The sequence below is a fragment of the Pan paniscus genome, chromosome 1, assembly GCF_029289425.2.
Source record: "Pan paniscus chromosome 1, NHGRI_mPanPan1-v2.0_pri, whole genome shotgun sequence".
In the NCBI taxonomy this organism is placed as follows: domain Eukaryota; kingdom Metazoa; phylum Chordata; class Mammalia; order Primates; family Hominidae; genus Pan; species Pan paniscus.
Genome location: NC_073249.2, coordinates 107,635,239 through 107,659,889, shown reverse-complemented (window position 1 = coordinate 107,659,889; position 24,651 = coordinate 107,635,239). Strand labels below are relative to the sequence as shown.

Here is a 24,651-nt window from a genome sequence, read left to right as displayed (position 1 = left end):
AGTAGGTAATCATAATGGCTACTTTAAGACATCAACCTTAAAAAAAAAGAAAAAAAGACACCAATCTGGTAATATGGGTTCTACTTACATTGCACATCCTTCCAGGACAGGAGAGAGGTTTCTGAGGATGGAGAGAGCACATAGGACCAATTTGTAGCTAGGGAACTTCAGTCCTCCTATTTCACTGCCCCTGTTGAATTTTCAGTTTTATATGGTGAATCAAATTCATTACTACATAACCACAATGGGTTAATGGGGGAACTTTGCTCCATGCAATTTTCACTTCAGGAACTGAGGGTGACAGAGACTTTGTCAACTATAATACCACAAATTGCTGCAACAGAAGAAGGGTGTGATAGAGGGTCTCACACCACAGAAGTAATTAACACACATCACTTCTACTTAAAATTCATTTGCTAAAACATAGCATCGCTAAGGAGGGAGGGAAGTATAATCTTCTCATGTGCCTGGGAGAAGAGAAGATTAGATATAAGTGATCAAGGTCTCTACCACACCTTTTAATAGAGAAATAGTGAATTGTTATACACCCATGAAATATTATACAGCCACTAAAAGGAATAAACTGCAACCATACCACATGTGTAGAGAGATTTACCACGTTTTAGAGAGATTTCCACGACACTGAGTAAAGCAAGACTCTGAAAAGTATACATATTATCTCATGTTTGTAATTTAACCATAACTAGAAAATCCTATGTGTATGTATATATGTGTAAAAATATGACAAACTACTAAATACATTATAACTGTCTTTCTGTCATGGAGAAAAATAAGAAAGTTTACACAGTAGGTTCTTGTCGAGGGTTACCTAAGAGAGTAGAAGTTAACCAAGGGGGACTCAAGTATGTGGAGCAGGGAAGAGAGAGGTTGAGGGAAAAAGCAAAAGAAAAAAAGGGAGGGCACTAAGATTTTATATGCTCATATTTATGCATTAGTGTAAATTATGTATATGTATACTGAAATTTAGAGTCTTTTTTTTAAACTATCCTTTCCTTTTCATTTTTATTGCTTTTATAGGACTCAAATGACTGATCTTTTGAAATTAAATGATCCTTTTGGTTCCCTTCATCTCTAAACTCTGATTTTGTAACTTAAATAATGTTGTCTTATCTGTCTCTTGTTTGTCATTTTGTATTTCTAACCCATGGTTGACCTGTCACTGATTAAAGTTCCTGATGTACTACAATAGTCTGTGGAGTATTAATTATACTGAATTCAGGTTACCTAAATTATTAATAATTTATTTCTAACCTTTATATCAACCAAAGCAACTTGCTCTTTGACATCATTAATTTAAATTTACATGAAGTAGAAAACATTTTATTACTGTTAGAGTGGTAAAGTTATGAATATTTCTCTCAGGACAGGTATTAGATCTAATCCAAAAGTTTGGAACTTAAGCTTTCAACCTAAGAAATTTTCCCATTGTAATCGAATACCCCTATCTTCCTAAGAGGTGGTTTAATTTTTTTTCCTCTCTTCTCATTTCCCCTGTTCCCTACTTCCTACTTAGTCCTTTAGAAACACAAATATAACCTTTCATCTCCCACTCACCAGACATTCCCTACAGGGGAAGTTCATGTATGTGCTCTTAGATGGATCTCTCCTTGAGAGTTGACAGTCAATTTGCAGACCAAAGCCTGCCCCTTGCACCCCACTATGGAATTCTCACCTCCAGGAGGTCACCTCAGGAGGGCATGTCAAAAGCATGCCCACTTGGCCACTTTTACAACTTAGTTCTTCCCAGGACAGCACCAATTCAACTGCCAGATAGATAAGGCACTGAGCTAGCAGGGGGACCCTTGCCCTTGCTCATTTCCTCCCTTACCTTATGAAAGTGCCTGATTTCTACTCCCAAAGTGAAGCAGTATGGCAAGACATATGCATCAGACCTCCCATTTGTTGTTTGGATGCGGCAAGCAACTAAACTGCATTTTGGTTACATTATCTCTTAACTGGACTATTTCAATAGTTGCAATTGCTTTATCCAGTTCCAATTATCCTTAGTTGTCTTCCAAAAGAAAAGTATTTTCCTCAAGTTGGGGCATTGATGATAAGAGTTAGGAGACCTTATACTTTATAACCTTTTGTAAAATTTAAATTTAAAAATACTATATTTTTTGTTCCATATGAATTTTAGGATTGTTTTTTCTAGTTCTGTGAAGAATGATGGTGGTATTTTGATAGGAATTGCATTAAATATGTAGAGTGCAAAACAGAGCCCACATAGCCAAAGCAAGACTGAGCAAAAAGAACAAATCTGAAGGCATCACATTACCCAACTTCAAACTATACTACAAGGTTATATTCATGAAAAGAGCATGCAACTGGTAATAAAAATAGGCACATAGACCCATGGAACAGAATAGAGAACTCAGAAATAAACCCAAATACTTACACCCAACTGATCTTTGACAAAGAAAATAAAAACATAGAATGGGGAAAGACATCCTATTCAACAAATGGTTCTGAGATAACTGGCAAGCCACATGTAGAAGAATGAAACTGGATTCTCATCTCTCACATTATGCAAAAATCAACTCAACATGGATCAAAGACCTGAAACCATAAAAAGTCTAGAAGATAACATCAGGAAAACCCTTCTAGACGTTGGCTTAGGCAGAGAGTTCATGAAGAAAACCCCAAAAGCAAATGCAACACAAACAAAGGTAAATAGATGGGACTTAATTAAACTAAAAAGTTTCTGCACAGCAAAAGAAATAATCAGCAGAGTGAACAGACAACCCACAGAGTGGGAGAAAATATTCGCAAACTATGCATCTGACAAAGAGCTAATATCCAGAATCTACAAGAAACTCAATCATATCAGCCAGAAAAAAAAAAAAACCAACTTCATCAAAAAGTGGGCTAAGGACATGAATAGCCAATTCTCAAAAGAAGAGATACAAATAGCCAACCAACATGAAAAAAATGCTCAACATTACTAATTATCAAAGAAATGCAAATCAAAACCACAATGTGATACTACCTCACTCCTACAAGAATGACCATAATCAAAAAATCAAAAAACAATAGATATTGGCATGAATATGGTGAAAAGGGGACACTTTTACACTGCTGGTGGGAATGTAAACTAGTACAATCACTATGGAAAACAGTGTGGAGATTCCTTAAAGAACTAAAAGTAGATCTACCATTTGATCCAGCAATCCCACTACCAGGTATCTACCCAGAGGAAAAGAAGTCATTATAGGAAAAAGACACTTGCACATGCATGTTTATAGCACAATTTACAATTGCAAAAACATGGAACCAGCCCCATGGAACACTATTCAGCCATAAAAAGGAATGAAATAATGGCATTTGCAGCAACCTGGATGGAATTGGAGACCATTATTCTAAGTGATGTAACTCAGGAATGAAAAACCAAATATTGCATATTCCCACTAATAAGTGGGAGCTAAGCCATGACAACACAAAGGCATAAGAATGATATAATGGATTTTGGGGACTCACGGAGGAAAGATAGGAGGGGGTGAGGGATAAAAGACTACTCACTGGGTACAGTGTACGCTGCTGAGGTGATGGGTGCACCAAAATCTCACAAATCACCACAAAAGAACTTATCCATGTAACCAAATACCACCTGTTCCCCAAAGCTTATTGAAATAAAAACATTTTAATACCATATTTAAATAATAAAGTCTGATTTTCTTTGCTTATTCTCTATTCCATTTCCCACACCAGAAAAGTCCAGGCTTTGCAATATAACACATAAAATCCTACATGAAGAGACCATGGCTTGGTTCTCCTAACTATTCTTCACTTCATCCTTTATATTGCGATTTCTTATGTCTTGGTTGTCTCTTGTCCTCCTTATACACCTATAGCACTCCCATTTATGTCCAAAACCCAGAAGTCCTTCTCTGATGCCTGCATTTATGTCATGAAATTATCATTCACTTCTCTGTAGCTCTTACATGTGTATACGGTCAAATTAATTATAATTGATTCATTTGTTTACATATAAAATTTTGCTCCTTGACTGTGAGTCATTGAGAGCAGAGATTATATCATACATATAGCCATATATCCAATTATTTATTTTCTGCTTTCATGCTCATTAGGATTTCACACAGGGGAATATTCCCTTCTTCTTGAATCACTTTGTTCTTTAGGCTTCCATCATCCCTTACACTCGCTTTTTCCCTCCTGCAGCAGTCCCTCCTTCTTAGCTTTTTTGTGGCTCTTCCTTTATTGCTTCACTTTCAAATATTCCTTTACCTCAAGGCTTGGTACTAATTCCTTTCTGTTTTATAACTAACATTTATTACTGTAAAAAGAGTGCATTCAGTTCTGTACTTTAAATAGAACCTATATGTCAATGATTACTAAATACTTACCCTTCTGGAGAATTCTAGATTCATTTATCCAATGGTCTACTCAATATCTCCACTTGGGTATCTAAAATATCTCAAATATTACATATGCCCAAAACTGTACTTCAAAACCAAACTTTGTCCCTTCTCTTTCCCTCACTTAATTCTTATCTCCAGAAATCTTTTTGGTTCCATCATCAAAATATACACAAAGTATTATCTCTGACTGAGTCTCACCTCTTTGCCCAGTCTAGTGTGGCTAATATTTGCTTTTTAATAGCCAATAATTTGGCTGAGGCCCCTTCAGGCCATGCATCTTCTGAAGTTTATGGCCTGCAGACATATTAAATGCTCATTTTTGCTTCAGATAAAGCTCATGCACTATTCGCTTAACACCCAGAACTTGCAGCCTGTTTCTGTAAAAACAGTAACTCATGTAAAGATAAGACTACCATAAGCTATAAAGACCCAACAAGTGAAAATTCCTATATGGCTATTTTCCAGATTAGTGCCACCAAAGCCACATCAGAGTTTCAATATTTGTATGTTAATTCCTCTGAATGCCACTCTATTTCCTTCTCAAAGTGCCCAGCCTATTCATCAAAATACTGGAACTTGCAAATATTCTTCTTAATTTTTATTTTATTGAATTTATCCCCTCACAACAGGACCACTCTTCCACCCGCCCTATAAAACTTGCAGCATAGAGATGATCATGTGATTCCTGTAGGAAGCTCCACACTCAAGAGAGAGACAGAGAATAGTGTGTATCCCATATGCCTACTTCTAAACACATCTGATTGATCCTAAATGCATCAGATTAAGTCAATCTCACAAAGAGTGGCTAAAAGGCAGGAAGAGTTTCCTACCAACTTAAAAATAGGCTTTTTCAAAAGCTGCTTCCTATAATAACCTCCAAAATGCATTCAATGTTTAAAAAGGCATTAGTTAATAATCTCATAGTTAGCTTACAAAATTTTCATAATTAAATAATCAAATTATGAATTTGCCAATTGTTCATTAAGACTAGTGGTTTTTAAAGGAGTAGTTTAAAAGTAAAAACAATAATTAGTTATAAATTTTTGGGGGGGACTTTATTGTAAAAACTGAACTCTCCAGAGTGCAAAGAAGAGTCAAATATAGGATACTATAATAATATGCTTTTAGAAAATTTCATGATTTTTCTAGTTTCCAACATCTAATCTTATTTTTAAATCAGACACTCAACATTTAGGTTGTAAGGTTTTACTTACTGTAAGAATCACTAATATGGTATATGTATGTTTTTCTTAAATATGTATTAATATTTTACTTATTCAACAAATATTGAGTACCTACTATGGGCCAGGCATGATTCTAGCCACTTGGAAAGGAAAGCCAAAGCAAAGGAAACAAAAATCCCTTTGTGAAGTTTACATTCTTGTGCGGAGAGACAATGAATAATAAACATACCAAATAAGGTATACAGTATGTTAGAAGATATAAGAGAAATAAGAAATGCTGGAGGAAGGAGGGGCGTTATAAAGCAGGAAGACACCCAGCATGTTCAAGGAACAGCAAGGAGAAGCAATCTTCCAAAACTTAGGAGCCTTAACTAACTCATTTTGTTTTAACTAAAAGCAAGGAAGAACAATATTTGAAAATTTAAAGACTGTGAACTAATTGTGGCAGACTGGCTAGTTGTTTACCCTTTTCCCTAATCTCCTGAGAGATAACTGGAACATGGGTCACAGTCTCCCCTGAAGTTAGGTGTGGCCATATTGACTTGGTTCTAGAAAGTGAAATGTGGGTGGAAGTGCTATATAATCTCTTTCATGCTAGGTCATTAGAAACTTCCCACATGGATACTCCATGGTGTTTCCCTTTTAGCATAAACCTGGAAGCCAGCTCCTGAAGATGGCAGAATTAGAAGTTGAAAGGAGCCAGGGTTCCTGAATGACTGCCTAGAGGAATGGTTCTCACTAAACAGAAACATTATGTTGGACTTTAGGTAAGTTAGAAGTAAATCAATAGTTAGCCAGAGCAGCTAGTCTTATTCTAAATACTTGAAAATATATAGCTTAACAGACTAGTCTTATTGTAAATATTTCAATTAAAACTACATTAAATGTATAGATTAATATATTAGTTATTTTAATTTGAAAATATATTTATTTATATCATTATTTTTAATATTTGAAAATATATAGCTTCAAATGTGAAATTTCACATTTTCAAGACCAATAATTCTCCAAAAATGCTTGCTCAGGAGACTTATTATAAAGTTTCAATTAAGAGATCAAAAGCTAGAAATCACAAGACCATGGCCAGTTAAGAGAGTATAGTTGTAGTCACACAAATTAAAGGAGGAACAAAATAATTTCTGTAATATTATTGCATTTCCATTTTTTCTTGGTTAGCCTTTCCTACAAACATAATCTATACCATAAGAGGATTCTAATTTTACTTCACTATAGTTATTTACAGATAACTCTAAAACCATTTTTATTCATGTATTCATTGTTTTCATAAAGCCCATTTACTTTCCTACTCTGAGTCTTTCATACTTACTTTTCTCTCCACAACCTCCAACACTGTCTTCCCTATCCTCATTCTCAGTGCATGATCTTAATTCCAGCTTCACTGAGAAAACTGAAATTATGGAACCAAAACTTCTACAAACTCCCATACACTTACCATCTTCTTGCGCCATATACTCTTCCTTTTTTCCTGTTGCTATGGCAGAAGTGTCTATTCTCCTACTGAAGGCCCAACAGTTTCAATTACCCACTAAATTCCATCCCTCTTCCCTGTTATGACATTCTACAAAAAATTTCCCTTTCTCTCCCACATCATCATTTTCCCCATTCTGAATCTTCCTCTAATTATTTAGATATGCTATTAATTCTTATGTCTTAACAAAAAAACCTTCTGTTGATCCATTTCCCTTTCCAGTAACTTCCCTATTTATCATCTTCATGTGAAGTACAACTTCTTGAGTTTATTACACCTGATAGAAATAGCTGTCTCTGCTTACTCTCCCCCTTTTTCCTTTAAGCCCTTCCAATCAAGCTCCACTTTACTAAAACTGACATTAAGATTACCAATGACCTTCATATTAATAACACATTAATCAATTTTACTTTACCTCTGATTAGCATTTAACACAATTTTTCACTCCCTCTTCTTTGAAATACTTTCTTGCTTGGCTTCCAAGAAACCATAGCCTACTTTTTTTACTACCACTCTGGCCAGTCCTTTGATGGCCCCTTCTCATCTCTCTGACCTGTTCTCTTTCCTAGGTACACTCACTCCCATGACTGTAAATGTTCTCATCCAGTCTGATAGCTTTAAATATGATGTTGACTCCCAAATTTATATCACTAGTTTGGACTTGTCTCTAAGCCTGCTTACCATCTCTATTTGGATGTCTCACAGGTATTTCAAACCTAACATGTGCAAAACTACGCTGTTCAGGCCAAAAATATTGCCCATTCTCTTTCTTTCATATTCTACCTATATCTTCAAAATATATCCAAAAGTTAACTACTTTACTCCTCTGCTGCTCTTGCTCCTGTTTAAGCCATTACCATCTTTCACAGGCATTACTAAAATAATCTCCTGTTTATTTATGTCCCCTTTTCAATCTGTTCCCAATATAGCAGCCAGAAAGATATTGTTAAAACATAAGTCAGATCATGGTTCTTCCTTGCTCAAAATCATCTACTAATGTCACATCATATTCAGAGAAGCCAAAGTTCTTACAGTGGCCTAAAGTGCTACCTAATCTGCCCACTCGAAATCCTCATCCCATTAACTATTAGGCCTTCTCTTCCTTCTACTCTTCCTTTTCCTCACTATCCTTCCCAATACTGGGCTCTTGCTGCTTCCCAGATATGCTAGGCACACTCCCACCTCTGGGCCTTTGTACTTCCTATTCCTTCTATGAGAAATGTTATTCCCCTAGGTAACCCCAGGCTCAGTTGCTGTTTTAATCATATCTTCACTCAAATGTCACTTCAGTAAGGGATATCATACCTAAAACATAGCCTTCTTCATACTCCTTAATACTGTTCCCTGTTTTATTTTTCTTCTTAGCAGTTATCATTAACTAATATACTGTGTTTTATTTATTTTGTTAATTGTCTATTTCCCTCACCAGAATGTAAGCTCTAGGAAAACACAAGTTATTTTTCTGTTTTGTTCACTATTACATCCCCAGTATCTAGAACTCTGTTTGACTCTTAGTAAACATTAATAAATATTTGCTTAATAAATGTTGTATAAATTAAATATTTCAGGAAGTCATACTGGTATAGCCACTTTTTCCTGCCACTAAAAGCCATTTCTCAGTTTCATAAAATAAAAAAGTCAAAGCTGCCTCAGAAGTACAAAACTCCTCTACAATGCTCTCAAGACTTTAAAATGAATAATATTCCCTCAAAATTATAATGATGAGCTGTTTATAGGACCTAACAGAATCAATAAGAAGCACGTATTTGCATCCAAAATATTTTAATAGTAAAGAATAAAGAATGACCCTCAATAATGCATTCCTAGCATTCAAAGGCTAACTTTACAAATTTGAAAACTTAGTAAAAACAGTTTTCATGAATACAAGAAAAAGTAACAACAATATATAATCATCTAATTATCTGAATACAATGACAGGTTTCCAGACAATATGTAGTTAACATTTAGGCTAAAAATATAAAGAAACACAAATCACTGATGCACGTATTTTTTAAGTCTCAACTTCCAGATAAAATTTGGCTCTGGCAAATAAGAACAAAATATTAACTATAAGTTTCATGTTATTAGGCTCCTTAACTACACTGATTCTCTGAAATTAAACAAATAACTTTTCAGCTTCTTTTAGTTTTTTTTTCCTATCCATTTTAGCAATTACAGCCCAACGGTCCTCCCGCATTTTTCTTATAGCTCCAAACTTCAGTGTAGATCCAGGGGTTGTTAGAGATGAAGGGGCCTGAATACAAAATAAAATTTAAAAATCATAACATGTTTAATTTTTTTAAGTGCAGCTTTTAAAATTTGCTTTCTGAAATAAAATTTAAAAGCTACCTTTTTTGGTGTTTTGACACAAAGATGAGAAGCTGGTGGATTATTGTTCCTATACAGTGTTTTCAATGTCTCTTCTTCTGAAACCATGCTCTTGAAGAAAAATAAAAAAATATGATGTTGGGTTTACCATCATTAATATTATATTATTAACATTTTGTCAACATATCACATGTGAGGAGAACAAAGAGTAGAAAGAGGAAGGATGTAGAAGGGAGAAGGGCAAAGGGAGGAGGAAAGAGAAAGAAGATTAGAGAGAGAAGAAAGAAGACCAAACAAAGAAAACAGTAACAAAATAAATCAATTGGCCAAGAAAGGACCTAGATTTTTATTCTATTAACTATATTACTGAAAGGCTATGTGAAATACAAGACATGTGTAGCGAGTAGCATTTCTCTACTGATTTCTATTTCAGTTTCAGAGTCTTTATAATGCCATCTTGTCCTCCTTCCCTGACCTTGTTTATTCAAACTCACATTTATAACTTATAACAAGTATTTATAATTCTAAAAAAACTTATAATATTATCTATGATCCAGCAATTCCACTTCTGGATATATACTCAATAGAATTGAAAGCAGAGTCTTGAAGAGATAATTGTACACCCATGTTCATAGCAGCATTATTCACAATAGTTAAAACATGGAAGCAACCCAAGTATCCAACCATGGATGAATAAATAAGCAAAATGTGGTGTATACATACAATGGAATATTATTCAGCCTCAAAAAGGAAGAAAATTCTGATATATGCTACAACATAGATAAACCTTGAGGACATAAATGAAAAAAAAACTAGTCACAAAAGAACAAATCCTGTATGATTCTACTTATATGAGATATTTAGTGTAGGGAAAATCATAGAGACAGAAAGTAGAATGGTGGCTGCCAGGGCCTGGGGGAAAGTGGAATAAAGAGTTATTGTTTAATGGGTAGAAGGTTTTAGTTGTGATGAAGAGTTATGGAGCTGGATGGTGGTGATGGTTACACAACATTATAAATGTATTTAATAACATTGAACTATATAATTAAAAATAGTTAAGATGGTAAGTTTTATGTGTATTACACCAAAATAACAAATAAATATAATGTTGTCACTTAATTTACAATTATTGTAATTCTCCCAAATAATGATAGCTAACACTTATTTAGTACTTTCTAGTACCAGTCTCTATTTTAATCACTTTGCATATTTTAATTCCTTTTAATCTTCATAACAATTTTATAAAGTAGGTATACCATTATCCCCATTTTGCAAGTGAGAAAACTCAGGCATACAAATATTAAGTAATGTACCCTAGATTATATAGCTAGGAAGAGGTGGAAGGAAATTCAAATTCAGGTAATCTGGCTCCAGAATCCCTTCTCTTAATGAATATGAAACACAATTTAGTCATGTAAGCAGTCAGTTCACACAATTTTTTCATGCTCATTAAAGCCACATTTAACAAAAACTTCAGAAGCTTCGTGGATGAGAAATTTCAAACAGATTTTTATAAATCTAGGATTTCAACAGAATTCAATAAATAAGTCATAGAGCTACCTTTGCAGATATAATCAGAATCAGTGTGTACCAACTGACCAGCTTAAACAAGATAAATTATCTTTAAAATCATGTGGTTTAAACTATCATTACAATTTTACTTAGTGCAAGGTAATTGATTATTCATCATGAGTCTCCATATAAAAATGATTAATAAGTTAATTCAATTTAAAACAACAAAACCTTATCATCTGTCCTCATGACTCTTCGTAACATTCATCTTTTCATGTGTTTATAGGCCATTTATGTTTCATCTTTGGAGAAATGGCTATTCGAATCTTTTCTCCGCACTTTTCAATTGGGACTTTTTGTGGTTATTCATTGTGGGAGTTCTTTATATATCCTAGATATCAATCCCTTGTCATATATATGATTTTTAAATATTTCCTCTCACTATTTACCTTGTCTTTTCACTTTCTTGATAGTCTCCTTTAATTCACAACAGTTCTTAATTTTGATGCAGTCCAATTTTATCTTTTTTTTTCTTTCATTACCTGTGCTTTTGGTGTCATCCATAAAAGTTGCTGCCAAATCCAATGTCATGAAGATTTTGACAGTGTTTTCATCTATTGTTTTATAGTTTTAGCTCTTAAGTTTAGGTCTTTCATCCATTTTGAGTCATTTTTTATATGATATAAAGGATCCAACTTAATTCTTTTGACATGTGGAGTTTTCCCAGCACCATATGTTGAAAAAAATGTTCCTTCCCCATTGAATGGTCTTGGCACTCTTGTCAAAAATCAACTGACTATGTATGTAAGGGTTTATCTCTAGGCTCTGTATTCTATTCCATTGGTCTGCATGTCTGACCTTATACAAGTACTATGCTGTTTTAATTACTAGCTTTGTAGTAAGTTTCAAAGTTAGGAACTGTGAGTCCTCCAACTCTATCCTTATTTTTCAAGATTGTTTTAGCCTTTTGGGGCCCTTTGCAATTCCACATTAATTTGAGTATTTTTTCCATTTATGCAAAAAAAATTGTTGGAATTTTTATAGAAATTGCATTGAATCTGGAGATTTGGGTACTACTGACATCTTGACAATATTTAGTCTTTCTATCAATAAACATAGGATGTCTTTCCATTTATTTAGGTCTTTCAAAATTTCTCTCACCAGTGTTTTGTAATTTTCAGTGTACAAGTATTTTACTTCCTTGGTTAGATTTGTTCCTAAGTATTTAAATTCTTTTAGATGCTATTGTGAATAGAATTGCTTTCTTAATTTCATTTTTTGATTGTTCATCGCTGGTATATAAAAACATAATCAATTTTTGTATGTTGATATTGTACCCTACAACTTTGCTGAATTTATTTATTAGCTCTAATAGCTTTCTTAAAGAGTCTTCGCAATTTTCTATGCATAGGATCATGTCATCTGTGAAGAGAGGCAGTTTTACCTCTTCCTTTCCATCTGAATGCCTTCTATTGCTTTTTCTTTTATAGTATCTCTAGTTAGAATTTACAGTACAATGTTGAATAGCAGCAGTGAAAGTGGGCACCCTGCCTCATTCTTAATATTAGGGGGTAAGTCTTTCAGTCTTTCACCATTGAGTATGATGTTAGCTAGGGGTTTCCATAAATACCCTTTATCATGTTGAGGAGATTTCCCTCTATTCCTAATTTTCTGAGAGGTTTTCTACCATGAAGCATGTTGGATTTTGTCAGGTACCTTTTTTTGCATCATGATGATGATATGGCTATTTTCTCCTTTGCTCTATTAATGTGGTTTATTATACTGCTTTATTTTCTTATGTTGAACCTCCCTGGCATTCCTGGGATAAATTCCACTTGGCCATGGCAAATAATTTTTAATATGCTATTGAATTTGATTTGCCAATATTCTGTTGAGTAGTTTTACATCTAATTCATAAGAGATATTGGTCTGTAATTTTCCTTTCTTGTGGTGCCTTTATATGCTTTGGTATCAAGGTAATTAATGCTGGCCTCATACAATGAGTTAGGAGGTGTTCCTTCTTCAACTTTTTGGAAGAATTTAAGAAGAATTGATGTTAATTATTTTTAAGGTCTTAACATATATGTCAAATTTTTATTCTGAGAGGTTTTTACCAATTTATACTCCTCTATCAGTGTATTTGGATTCAAGCTTCCAATAATAATAATCACAATTTTAATATTAATTGATCATTTGCCCTGTGCCAGATGATCTGCTAAACATTTTATAAGCATTATTTAACTTATTCTCAAAAAGCCTGTGAGGTGATTACTAATATTATCTGTATGCAAGGGATACAGATAAAGAGATGAGTAGGGCAAGGTATGGGGGAAGGTGCATGGCACTTTCATGCCTTTCTTGGGTGTGCCACCCTGTGGGAAATTCCCTGTGTTCAGTTATCCAGAAGCTCTAGTGTTAATTCTTTAAATATTTGGTAGAATTTGTCAATGAAGCCAACTGGTCCAGAACTTTTCTTTGTTGAGGTTTTTGATTACCAATTTAAAGTCTTTACTTGTTACAGGTCTATAGAGGTTTTCTATTTCTTTTTGAGTTTATCTAAGGAATTTGTGAGTTATAACGAATATTTCCATTTATTCTGGGTTATCTAATTTGTTGGCATACAATTATTTATAGTATTGTCTTATGATTCATTTTATCTCTGAACGGTCAGTAGTATCCCCACTTTCATTTTTAATTTTGTTCTCTCTCTCTAGCTAAAGGTGTGCCTATTTTGTTGATCTTTTCAAAGAACCAACTATTTTTGGTTTCATTGACTTTCTTGTTTTCTATTCTCTAACTTAGCTCTGTTCTAATCTTTATTATTTCCCTCAATCTACTAGGTTTGAGTTTAGTTTGCTCTTTTTTTTCTAGTTCTTTACTAAGGTATAAAGTTAGGTTATTGATTTGAGATCTTTCTTAATAGGCACTTATAACTACAAATTCCCCTCTGAGCACTGTTTTTGCTGTATCCCATAAGTTTAGGTATATCGTGTTGTCCTTTTCATTAATCTCTAAGTATTTTCTAATTTCCCTTGTGAATTCTTCTTTGACCCACTGACTGGCTAAGAGTGTGTTGTTCAATTTCCACAAATTTGTAAATATTCCAGTTTTCCTTATCTTATTGATTTCTAACTGCATCCCATTGTGGTCAAATAAAATATCTTGTGTAATGTCTATCCTTGAAAATCTATGAGATTTGTGACCTAACATATGATCTATCCTGGGGAATGTCTCATGGGCACCTGAAAGAATATGTATGCTGTTGTTGTTGGGTAGAATGTTATACATGTCTGTTAGACCTAATTAGCTTATTGTGTTGTTCAAGTCTTCTATTTCCTTATCTTCTGTCTGGTTGTTCTATTCATTATTGAAAGTGGGTTACTGAAGTGTCCAACAATTATTTTAGAACTGTCTATTTCTCCTTTCAATTCTATGAAGTTTTGCTTCATATATTTAGAAGGTCTGTTATTAGGCGTGGGCATGTTTAAAATTGTCATATCTTCTTGCTATATTAAACTTTTTATTATTAATGTCCTTTGTGTTTCTTGCACTTTTTAATTTAAAGTCTATTGTGTCTGATAGTAGTATAGACACTTCAGCTATTTTTTGGTTACTATATGCACAGAATATCTTTTTCCATTCTTTCACGTTTTATCAATTCATGGCTTTGGATCTAAAATGAGTGTCTTGAAAACAGCATATAGTTTTCATGTTTTTAAAATATATTCTGCCAATCTATATCTTTTGATAGGAGAGTATAATCTATTTACATTTAAAGTAATGATCTATAAGGAAGGACATTGCTCTGAATTTTGCTATTTGTTTTCAATATGTCTTATAGGGTTTTGTCTCCATTATTATAGGGTTTTGTCTCCTCCATTACTGTCTTATTTTCCATTTAGGTGACTTTTGTACTTGAACATTCTGATTCCATTCTCATTTCTTTTTGTGTATATTATATAATTTCATTGTAGTTACCATGGAGATTACATTTAACTTCCTAATGTTATAACAATCTAATTCAAATTTATACCAACTGAACTTCAATAGCCTATAAAAACTCTGCCCCTACACAGCTCCATCTTCCCTGTTTTCTTTTTGGGGCTTTTTTTGGTTTTTTGTTTTGTTTTGTTTTGACAGGATCTAATTCTGTCACCCAGGCTGGAGGTCAGTGGTGTGATTATGGCTCACTGCATCCCTGACCTCCCAGGCTCAAATGATCCTTACACCTCAGCCTCCTAAGTACCTGGGTCTACAGATGTGCACCACAATGCCTGACTAATTTCCATATTTTTTGTAAAGACAGGATCTCATTGTGTTACCCAGGCTGGTCTCAAACTTCCACCTGCCTCAGCCTCCTAAAATGCTGGGTTTACAGGTGTGAGACACTGTGCCCAGCCCATTTTCTGTTATTGATGTCACAAACTACATCTTTATACATTGTGTGCCTAGTAACATAAATTAACCATTTATATGCATTTGTCTTTAAAATCATATAGAAAATAAAAACTGAAGTTACAAACCAGAATAACAATACTACTAGCTTTTATAAATTGCCCATGTATTTACGTTTACCAGAGATATTTATTTATTCATACAGCTTCACTGTCTAGCAGCCTTTCCATCGGAAGAGGTCCCTTTAGTACTTTTTGAAGAGCAGGTTTAGTGGTAACAGACTCTTTATGGCTTTTGTTTATCTGGAAATATCTCAATTTCTACTTCATTTTGAATGACAGTTTTGCTGGATATAAAATTCTCAGTTGATAATTTTGGTCTTTCAGCACTTTGAATATATAAATTCACTGTCTTCTGGCCTCTAACATTTCTGATGAAAAATCAGCTGATAATTTTGTTGAGAATAACTTGCATGTAATGAGTTGCATCTCTCTTGCTGCTTTCAAGATTCATTTTTTCTCCCAACAGTTTGATTATAAAATGTCTTGATGGGGGCTTACTGGAGTTTGTTGAGCTTCGTGAATTTGTATATTCATGTCTTTCATCAAAATTTGGGAAGTTTTTAGCATTTATTTCTTCATATAACTCTTTCTACCTCTCTCTCTCTTTTTCTCTCTCTGTCTACCCCCCCACCTCCTCCCCCCACCTCTTCCTCTCTCCCTCTTCTCCTTCTGGAATTCCTACAATGTATATATTGGCCCAGCTGATGGTGTGCTACAAGACTCTGAGGCTCTGTTCACTTTTCTTTTCTTTCCTTTTTCTTTTTTTTTTTTTTTTGCCGTTTATCAGACTCAGTAACTTCAATTGTCTATCCTTACGTTCACCAATTCTTTTTTCTGCTTACTCAAATCTGCTTTTAAATCCCTCTAGTGGGTTTCTCATTTCGGTTATTGTACTTTCAGTTCCAGAGTTTTTTTCTGGTTCTTTTTATAATTTCTAACTCTCTATCAATATTCTCATTTTATTCATACACAATTAGGGTTTTTTTTTCTTTGTCCATGTCTTCCTTTAGCAATTTGAGCTACTTTAAGACAGCTGTTTTGAAGTCTTTGTCTAGTAATTCCAATGTCTGAGCTTCCTCAAGGATAATTTCTGTTGGTTTGTTTTGTTCCTTTGAATGGATCATATTTTCCTATTTATTTGTATGCCTTATGATTTGTTACTATTGGTCTTTTGGTTTAAAAAAATTTTTAGAGACAAGGTCTCACTCTGTCACCTAGGCTGGAGTGCAGTGACATGATCATAGCTGACTATAACCTTGAACCCCTGGGCTCAAGTGATCCTTCTACCTCAGCCTCCTGAGTAGTTAGACTACAGGCCATGTGCCACCCCACCTGGCTAATTTTTTCAATTTTTGTATAGAGAGGGTCTCACTGTTGCCCAACTTAGTCTCAAACTCTTGGCCTCAAGAAACCTTCCTACCTTGGCCTCCCAAAGTGGTGAAATTACAGGCATGAGCTATTGTGCCTGGCCCTTGTTGAAAAGTGGACATTTGAATATTATACTTTGGTAACTCTGGAAATAAGATTTTCCCTCTTCCCCGGGATTTTCTGTTTTTGTTTGTGTTCTGTTTTCTTTTGTTTTACTGTTGAAAGTCTGTGCCAGGGATCAGCCTGAGATAAAATCTTATGGTCTTCTCCAGTCTTTTTTAAGCCTCTTTGCTTAAACATGTGCTGTAGCTAAATTCCTTTTTGCTTTGCTTTTGAATATCCTAATCCTTAAATGCCTGGCTTCCCAAAGGGTAAAGATGGAAAAAGAGAAAAGGAAAAAAAAAAAAAGATAGATGTGCTTCATGTAAATTCCCGGAAGTTGCTTCAGCCAGTGGGGGTTGAAACACTGAACTCTGATGTTTGAAGGACAAGTCCTATTGCCCCCTCTGGCACCAGCAAGTCACTCAAGGAACATGAGCATGGCTTCCTGACACAGGACTGTAGGCTGGGGAGACTGGTAGCTGCTATCATACTTTAGGCTGAAATCAACCTAAATTAACTGCAATTTACCAGCTAACCTTTCCCCTGGAAGCTATAAACATTCAAATAAGACTGCATATTTATAAAATAGTTACTTCAGACAGTTTCTGCCAGTATACTTTTTGTCTAGGTAGAGAGATGGATTCCTGGCACTTCCTACTCCACCATCTTCCTGAGGTCATGCTCAACAACCCATTTTTAAATCTTAATTTTTATAATTTGAATGTTCAAAATTTAACTACATAAGCTAAGAAAATTACAAAATGACTAATAGGTTCATATAATAATTATAACCAGGAAACTGATTGTGAAATGTGTTTTTAGACTACTTTGAACAATTGTGTGCAATTCTATAATACTGTAATATGTTTATTGTGTTGCAAGTTTGTGATGCTCCTTTTAGAAATGAAATGAAATCATGTTGAATCATTCTGAATCTCAGATCAGCTAAGAAATTGGCCTAAACTCAAACTGCTAGAATAATAACAGGGATTACAATCCTAGAATGTTTAATTCTAAAGTTCATTTTCTTTCTAATTCTCATTACATTTTTATATATCTGGACTACATTTTGAATTGGCAGTTATCATGTGCAATGACTTACATAGTCTATGAAGCCAGACTGTGTTCAAATTTTGGTTCCATGTCTTACTAACTATGTGATCTTGAAAAATATACTTGTGTGACTCAGTTTCCTCATCTGTAAACTGGAAAGAACAGTATATACTGTGATCTCTTAGTATCCATGGGGGATTGGATCCAGGATCCCTCCATGCATGCCAAAATCTGTGGATGTTTATGTAAAATGATATAATATTTGCATGTAACCTATGTACTTCCTCCTGTATACTTTAATCATCTCTAGGTTACTTATAATACCCAATACAATGTAAACACTATATAAATAGTTATGTTGTATTGCTTTCTTATTTATATTATTTTCTACTGAATTGTTATTTTTTATTTTTTTCAAATTTTTTGGCCTATAGTTGGTTGAATACACAGATGTAGAACCTGTGAATACAGAAGGCCAACTATATTTCTAAAGGCTGGAATTGTTATAAGAAATAATTAAAGTAATCTTCGTTGTATAAAGTGTTTACAATAGTATCTGGTTCACAGTTTTAATTGTTAAGATGTTAATAATTATCTATAAAACAAAGGGGTTCTAAAGTAAGGACTCTATATGTTAACTTCAATAGTTAGGGTTTTAAGACTTCAACTACTCATTATTCCAGAAAAAAATGAAAATAGGGTCCCAAAGTAGTAGAAAAGCTTGAAGGATCTTCCAGTTATAAGTGGGAATAATAAAACAAATGAATTTAACTGGGATTTTGTCATTAAGAATTTTTGGTGCATTGCTCCATTTACTCTGGTATGGTTCACCTTTTTAAAAAAATTAAAGGAATCTAAGCTTCATTATTCTCAATAAACCATTATTATGCCTTCAGAAAACAGTGGTATATGTGAATGGGAGTAATTAGTGATACAAAGTGCTAGAGGAAATAGCCTGCTTAAACATGCTGTCCTTAATACATTAACTTCTTTAGAGTGATGGAAATGTTATAGTTGTCAACCAATACCTTGATATAAATATCAACCAGTGATGTAAAAGGAGCATGTATAATATGCAAAATACAGGGGATGCCTAAATAACAGATTTGGCACAGTAAAATATTCACTCCATCTCTCTTTTTAAAAATATAGTAAGAACTCCTTTATGACATTCTTCTAGAAAACAAGACAATGATTAATCATATCGTATGCCCATTGTGCTATATCAAGTATTTTCAAAGTGCCAGGTTTTCTGAAATTTACAGGGAAATTATTTGAACCCTAATTTTTCTGAAATGCTGCAAAAGCACAAGGATCTGCATTTTAGCAGAGCTCCACTGTATATCAGTATTGCAATGGTAGGTACTATGTAAATATATTATACATGTATGTCAAGGAAAATAGTATACAAATAAGTAATATACATAAATACTAAATATTATTTGTAAAATTTTTACCAAAAGATCAGTAGATTCTGAACTATCTGAATTAATATCAAATTCAAAGGCCATTTTTCTCTTTTTATTACTTTCTTCAATGGGTATATTCAAGTTTTCTCTTTGCTGTAGTTTTGGTTTTGTTGGTGTCTTCACTGTATATGCCTATCCAAAAATAAAAAACAATACATTATCATATCAAATAAAATATGCATTATTAATAAAGGGTTTCACAAATAATTTTAAGACAATTTGAGTCCTTAGCAATCAGAAACCTCCATTATTATTGGCAAGTATATGAGGCAAAAATTTTGGATAAGAATTTAATTCAAATGTTTTTGATACTATAAGTTGTCTTTCTTCAAAAATTTTACAATGGTAGACTTTCTCTGCCTTTCCTTTAACTTGCTGAAGAAAATAAGAAAGAGAAAGAGTGAAACAGAGAGACAGACACACTCCAGATTCAGCAATCAACAATCTTAGGGGCCTTAATATTTCTAATCATGATCGCAAAAAATAACTGAGTGAGCTTTGCTCTCTCTACAAAACTCCTTATTACTTTGTGAGAAAATATGCTTGCTTATTTTTATATTGGTAAAGTAATTCACATTAGTCAATGTTTCACATTCTATACTATCTTGTAATTTTTATAATTTGTAAAAGTATCTTTAAAAAGTAAGGTCAAAAGCCAAGTACAGTGGCTTATGCCTGTAATCCCAGCACTTTGGAAGACCAAGGCAGGAGGATTGCTTGAGGCCAGTTCAAAACTAGTCTGAGCAACATAGCAAGACCCCAACTCTAAAATTTTTTTTAATTAAAAAAACATAGCCAGGTATGGTGGCCCATCCCTATAGCCTCAGCTACTCAGGAGACTGAAGCAGGAGAATTGCTTGAGCCAGGAGTTCAAGGTAGCAGTGGGCCATGATCATGCCACTGCAGCCCAGCCCAGGCAACAGAGCAAAAACAAAAATTAAATTAAATTAAATTAAAAAGTTAAGGTCAGAGACATCAGTACAAATGGCAGAGTAATGAGCTCTAAAAATTCACTCCTCCATAAAAGCCATAAAAATATTGGTAAAAACTTGTCTGAATCAGTTTTTTTCAGAACTCTGGAAATTAACCAAAGGCTTGCAGCCACCTGGAGAGTGCTTATTCTTTAAAAAAATAAAATAAAATGGCTAAACCTCTTTAGGAACCCCAAACTTCGTGGTGTCTTAACTTCCCCAGTCCCATCCCCTGCTCTAGCTCTATGTTATCCTTAAAGAATAACAGCCCACGTTCCTGGTGCAGCCTGGCAACCACCAGACAGAACAGAACAGAACTGAAGCTCTTTCAAAGCTTTATTCCCAAAGAATTGTCATTATTTGATTTGTCTGGTGAGTCTCTGCAAGATCCCACTTACAAGGCTGATAGCTGATTACATTCAACCTGAGGGCTCACTAGTGAAAAAATGCCTTCTCCTTGGTGTGTGTGTGAAGTAGGGGGCAGAATTTGTCAAAAACAACAAACGTTTTAACTTTGCAGCAACATGAAGCAGTGATGAATAGTTGGGACAAACAAAAGACTAACCAAAAACCTTGAAAGAAAAGCTAGGAAATGAAATATCCATGGGGAGGCTTTGAAAAGCCTTGATATATTCCTGGAAATATAGAAGGCCACGCATATGTGTAGGGCTATCTACAGGCTCAGGAAGGTCCTGAAAAGGCCCTAAGTTTTCACCACTGGCTAATCTTGAGGCTCTGTACAAGCAGGAATGGAAAGCTAAGGCAGAGTTGTCAACTACCTGGCTAAGTGTTGAAAGCATGCCCTTATACACATATAATAGAGACCTTTGACAAAGATTGGGAAATTTATTGATTCTAGGCATTTGAAGAAATTTGTGTCCAAACATTAGCTAAAAACTAAGCTAATCAAGGAGAACCTTTAGTGGCACTCACAACAAAAAATACAAACTTTACAGAATTAGTCTAGAAAAGTCACAAAACAAACAATAACTACAACAAGTAGCAACAACAAATCATGGGAATAGGAGAGAATCTGATTTCCGGAGTTGTTATATTTTTAAATGGCCAGTTTAAACAAAAAATATGAGACGTGCAAAGAAAGAAGAAAGTATGGCCCAAATAGAAAAGTAAAAGAACAAACAACAGAAACTCTCCCTGAGGAAGCCTTGACATTGGACTTAACTAGACAAAGATTTAAAGTCAGCTATTTTAAATATGTTCAAAGAGCTAAAGAAAATTATGTCAAAGAAATGAAGAAAAGCATGAAAACAACATCTCACTAAATGGAATATCAATAAAAAGAAATAAATTATCAAAAGAACCAAATAGAAATTCTGGAATTAAAAAATACAATAGCTGAAATGAAAAATTTACTAGAAGGGCTCAATAGCAGATTTGGGCAAGCAGAAGAAGAATCCATGAGCCTGAATATAATTCAACTGATATGGAATAGAAAAAAAATGAAGAAAAACAAAGTCTCAGAGACTTGCAGACACCATCAAACACAACTGGGAAGCTGAGAAGGAAAAGGCATAACATTTAAGCTTAGTGGGATGGAGACAATTGAGATCCTTTTCAACTCCCAAGACAAGTGAGGCAGGAACTCCAAGAGCATCTTTATAAAGAATACTAGGAGTGCTTCCAAGAAAGAAAGACTGGCATCTCATTCCCTAGTTAGATATGAATGTAGGCAGCAAATTTGTTTGTCTTTGTATCTAGCTGAGGAGAGGAAAAGGAAACGAGAGAGAGGAAAGAGAGATCAAAAGTAAAGCATCTGCACTGCCATTTAGCATGGCAAAGTTGTATGAATTCCCCATGGATTAAGTGGCTATATGAAAGACAGTCAGAACTGAGCCACTTTGCTAGAGGCATCTACTCCAAGATGACTGCTAAGGACTACAGATGCAAGATGATTGGGGTAAACAGCAAAGGGAAGTAGTAACTGTGGTGATGCTATAAAATGTCAAGTCAGAATCAGATTTCCTGTGTCAGGGCCTTAAACACTGATAAATAACTATTAAGTTATGAAATCTGCCCAAGATGACATTAAGTTGTGGACAGTGATCGAAAAAAATGAAACAATTTCATGTTGAAGGCCAGGCACAGTGGCTTACACCTATAATCCCAATACTTTGGGAGGCCAAGACAGGAGGATGAGTTAAGGCCAGGAGTTCAAGACCATCCTAGGCAACACAGCAAGACCTTGTCTTTACATTTCATGCTGATACCACAAAAAAAATTGAAACTTTCAAGAAACTAGTTATATATGTGTGCATGATGCCAGGTATATGGTGATAACAGAACTTTATTTATTTAAAAAATTACTACTAACATGGAAAATTTAGACACAAACCTTTGGCAATGGTGTAGATAAAGTATTTTTGGCAGATGTCCACAGATAGTCTCTTTTATCTTTGGATATGCCATGATCAACTGATGTGAAATTTCGAGATACAGTTTGTGAAGGAACTGCTTTAGAATCCAATTTCCAATAAATTTCAGGTGTTTCCAATAAAGATGTTTGTGTTTTCTGCATTGAACAACAAGAATGAATAAAACCATCACTAAATGTCACATTAATTATTTATTTCTTTAATTAAAGTGCAGCAACTAGTAGAATTCACAACAAAATAAGCAAATTTATCCCTAAATTTATCACTGACTAGATAAGTTTGAATAAGTTACAGTTATCTTCTTTGTCACTTTACTTGTCCATTTAAGATGCAAATGTTATCTGCCCCTGCCTGTCTTCACAGAGCCTCTATGAAAACAAATAAGATATCCTGGAGGTCGTTATTCTTAGCAAACTAATGCAGGAACAGAAAGCCAAATACCACATGGGCTCATTTATAAGTGGGAGCTAAATCATGAGAACACATGGACACATAGAGGGAGACAACAAAACACACTGGGGTCTATGGGAGCATGCAGGATGGGAGGAGGAAGAGGATCAGGAAAAATAACTAACGGGTATAGGTTTAATACCTGGGTGACAAAATAATCTGTACAACAAAACCCCATGACAGAAGTTTACCTATATAATAAATCTGTACATGTACCCCTGAACTTAAAATAAAAGTTAAATTTTTAAAAATGAAAACAAATAAGATATCTCAACTCTCTGACCAAAAGTTGAGGATTCTCTTTAAAAAATAAAAATAAAAAATCTTTACTCCTGGTGGCAAAAAGCCCTAATCTATGGTTCATTACAATAGCCTAAAAGTCAGAAGGAAATCTATTCTAATTTTCATTCATTCTCTTTCATACATTGATACTTCTTCTTTTTCACCTATAAAAATATCAGCCTTTTCCTATCCACCAGCCTAACTTGCCTCCAAAAGCAAGGAGAATAATTATGAAAGTAAAGAATGAGAAAAATTTTCAGGGAAAAAACTGAGAAAATGGCTATTTGCTTCAGTTCTAAATAAATAAATTGCAAGTTTACTCTAAATACTTGACATTTTTTCAACTCAGTTTCCTCAGTTCTCTTTCACTCTACCTTTGTATACAGCTTCTTTTAGCACCTGACCTAACTTTCTAGTAAAAGCTAGTAATAGTTGCTTTAGTGGGATTCTACATGAAACTCATGCTCATCACTTTCTATTTTACAGTTTCTTTGGTCGCCACCATCTCCACGAATACAATCGTGGCAATTATTCATAAGGAAATTGTAAGGAAATTGAGGCATGCTAATTTACTCAATTCCACAGCTAGTTAGCTGTGAAACTCAAATTCCCCTTTTTCTAGAATCGTGTTCTTTCAGTTCTCCTACTGCCTTTCATTGTAGAGCCCTCCTTTACAGGACCGTGTTCTTCTGAGATCATCTCTCCTTTCTCTGAATTCTCTAGAGCACACACACACAAAAAGGGAATACAAGGACAAAATGTGAAAGCATGGTGGCTGAACTTTCAGTGCGTTTAAATTAGAGTATAGGATAAAGAGGCAACTACATGTACTATAAAAAAATCATTGAACTAGGAGCCAGCTACATCATATGGTCTTTTCTCCTAGATCTTTCCTATCTTTCCAGATTATTTAAGTAAATCTTCAAGTATCTCCAAGCTTAAATTTATTCATCTATAAATCAAGAGGCTAAATGAGATGGCTTATATCTTTCCTGCGCAATTCTAGTGATCTGTCATTTCGTAATCCTTTTTCTAGCAAGTATGAATTTTTTCAGAATTGCATTTCTGTATCCTTTTCCCTACATATTTATACATCATAGTTGATGACAAAATTTTGATGAGAGCAATTTTTTTACTGCTCTCTGGATTCATCAGGGTAAACTTTGGAACCGCCAAAATGTAACTGCTTTAAT

At 34.3% G+C, this 24,651-nt stretch overlaps 1 protein-coding gene across 7 annotated transcripts in view; it reads right to left on the bottom strand.

Annotated features, from left to right (window-relative positions):
• Positions 1–8,838: 8,838 nt before the first annotated feature.
• Positions 8,839–24,651, bottom strand: part of SYCP1 (synaptonemal complex protein 1) — a 142,933-nt gene continuing 127,120 nt past the window's right edge. For 5 of the 7 annotated variants that reach the window (XM_055114319.2, XM_055114349.2, XM_055114342.2 and 2 more), the window contains 4 exons: positions 22,687–22,863; positions 19,351–19,494; positions 9,423–9,512; positions 8,842–9,327 (listed from right to left, as the gene is read on the bottom strand). In XM_055114319.2, coding sequence (XP_054970294.2) covers positions 9,190–9,327; positions 9,423–9,512; positions 19,351–19,494; positions 22,687–22,863 — 549 coding nt within the window. In that variant the 3' untranslated portion in view covers positions 8,842–9,189. Of the gene's footprint in view, positions 9,328–9,422; positions 9,513–19,350; positions 19,495–22,686; positions 22,864–24,651 lie in introns of all 7 variants that reach the window. The other 2 variants (XM_008973531.4, XM_003805635.5) reach the window with 1 other exon arrangement.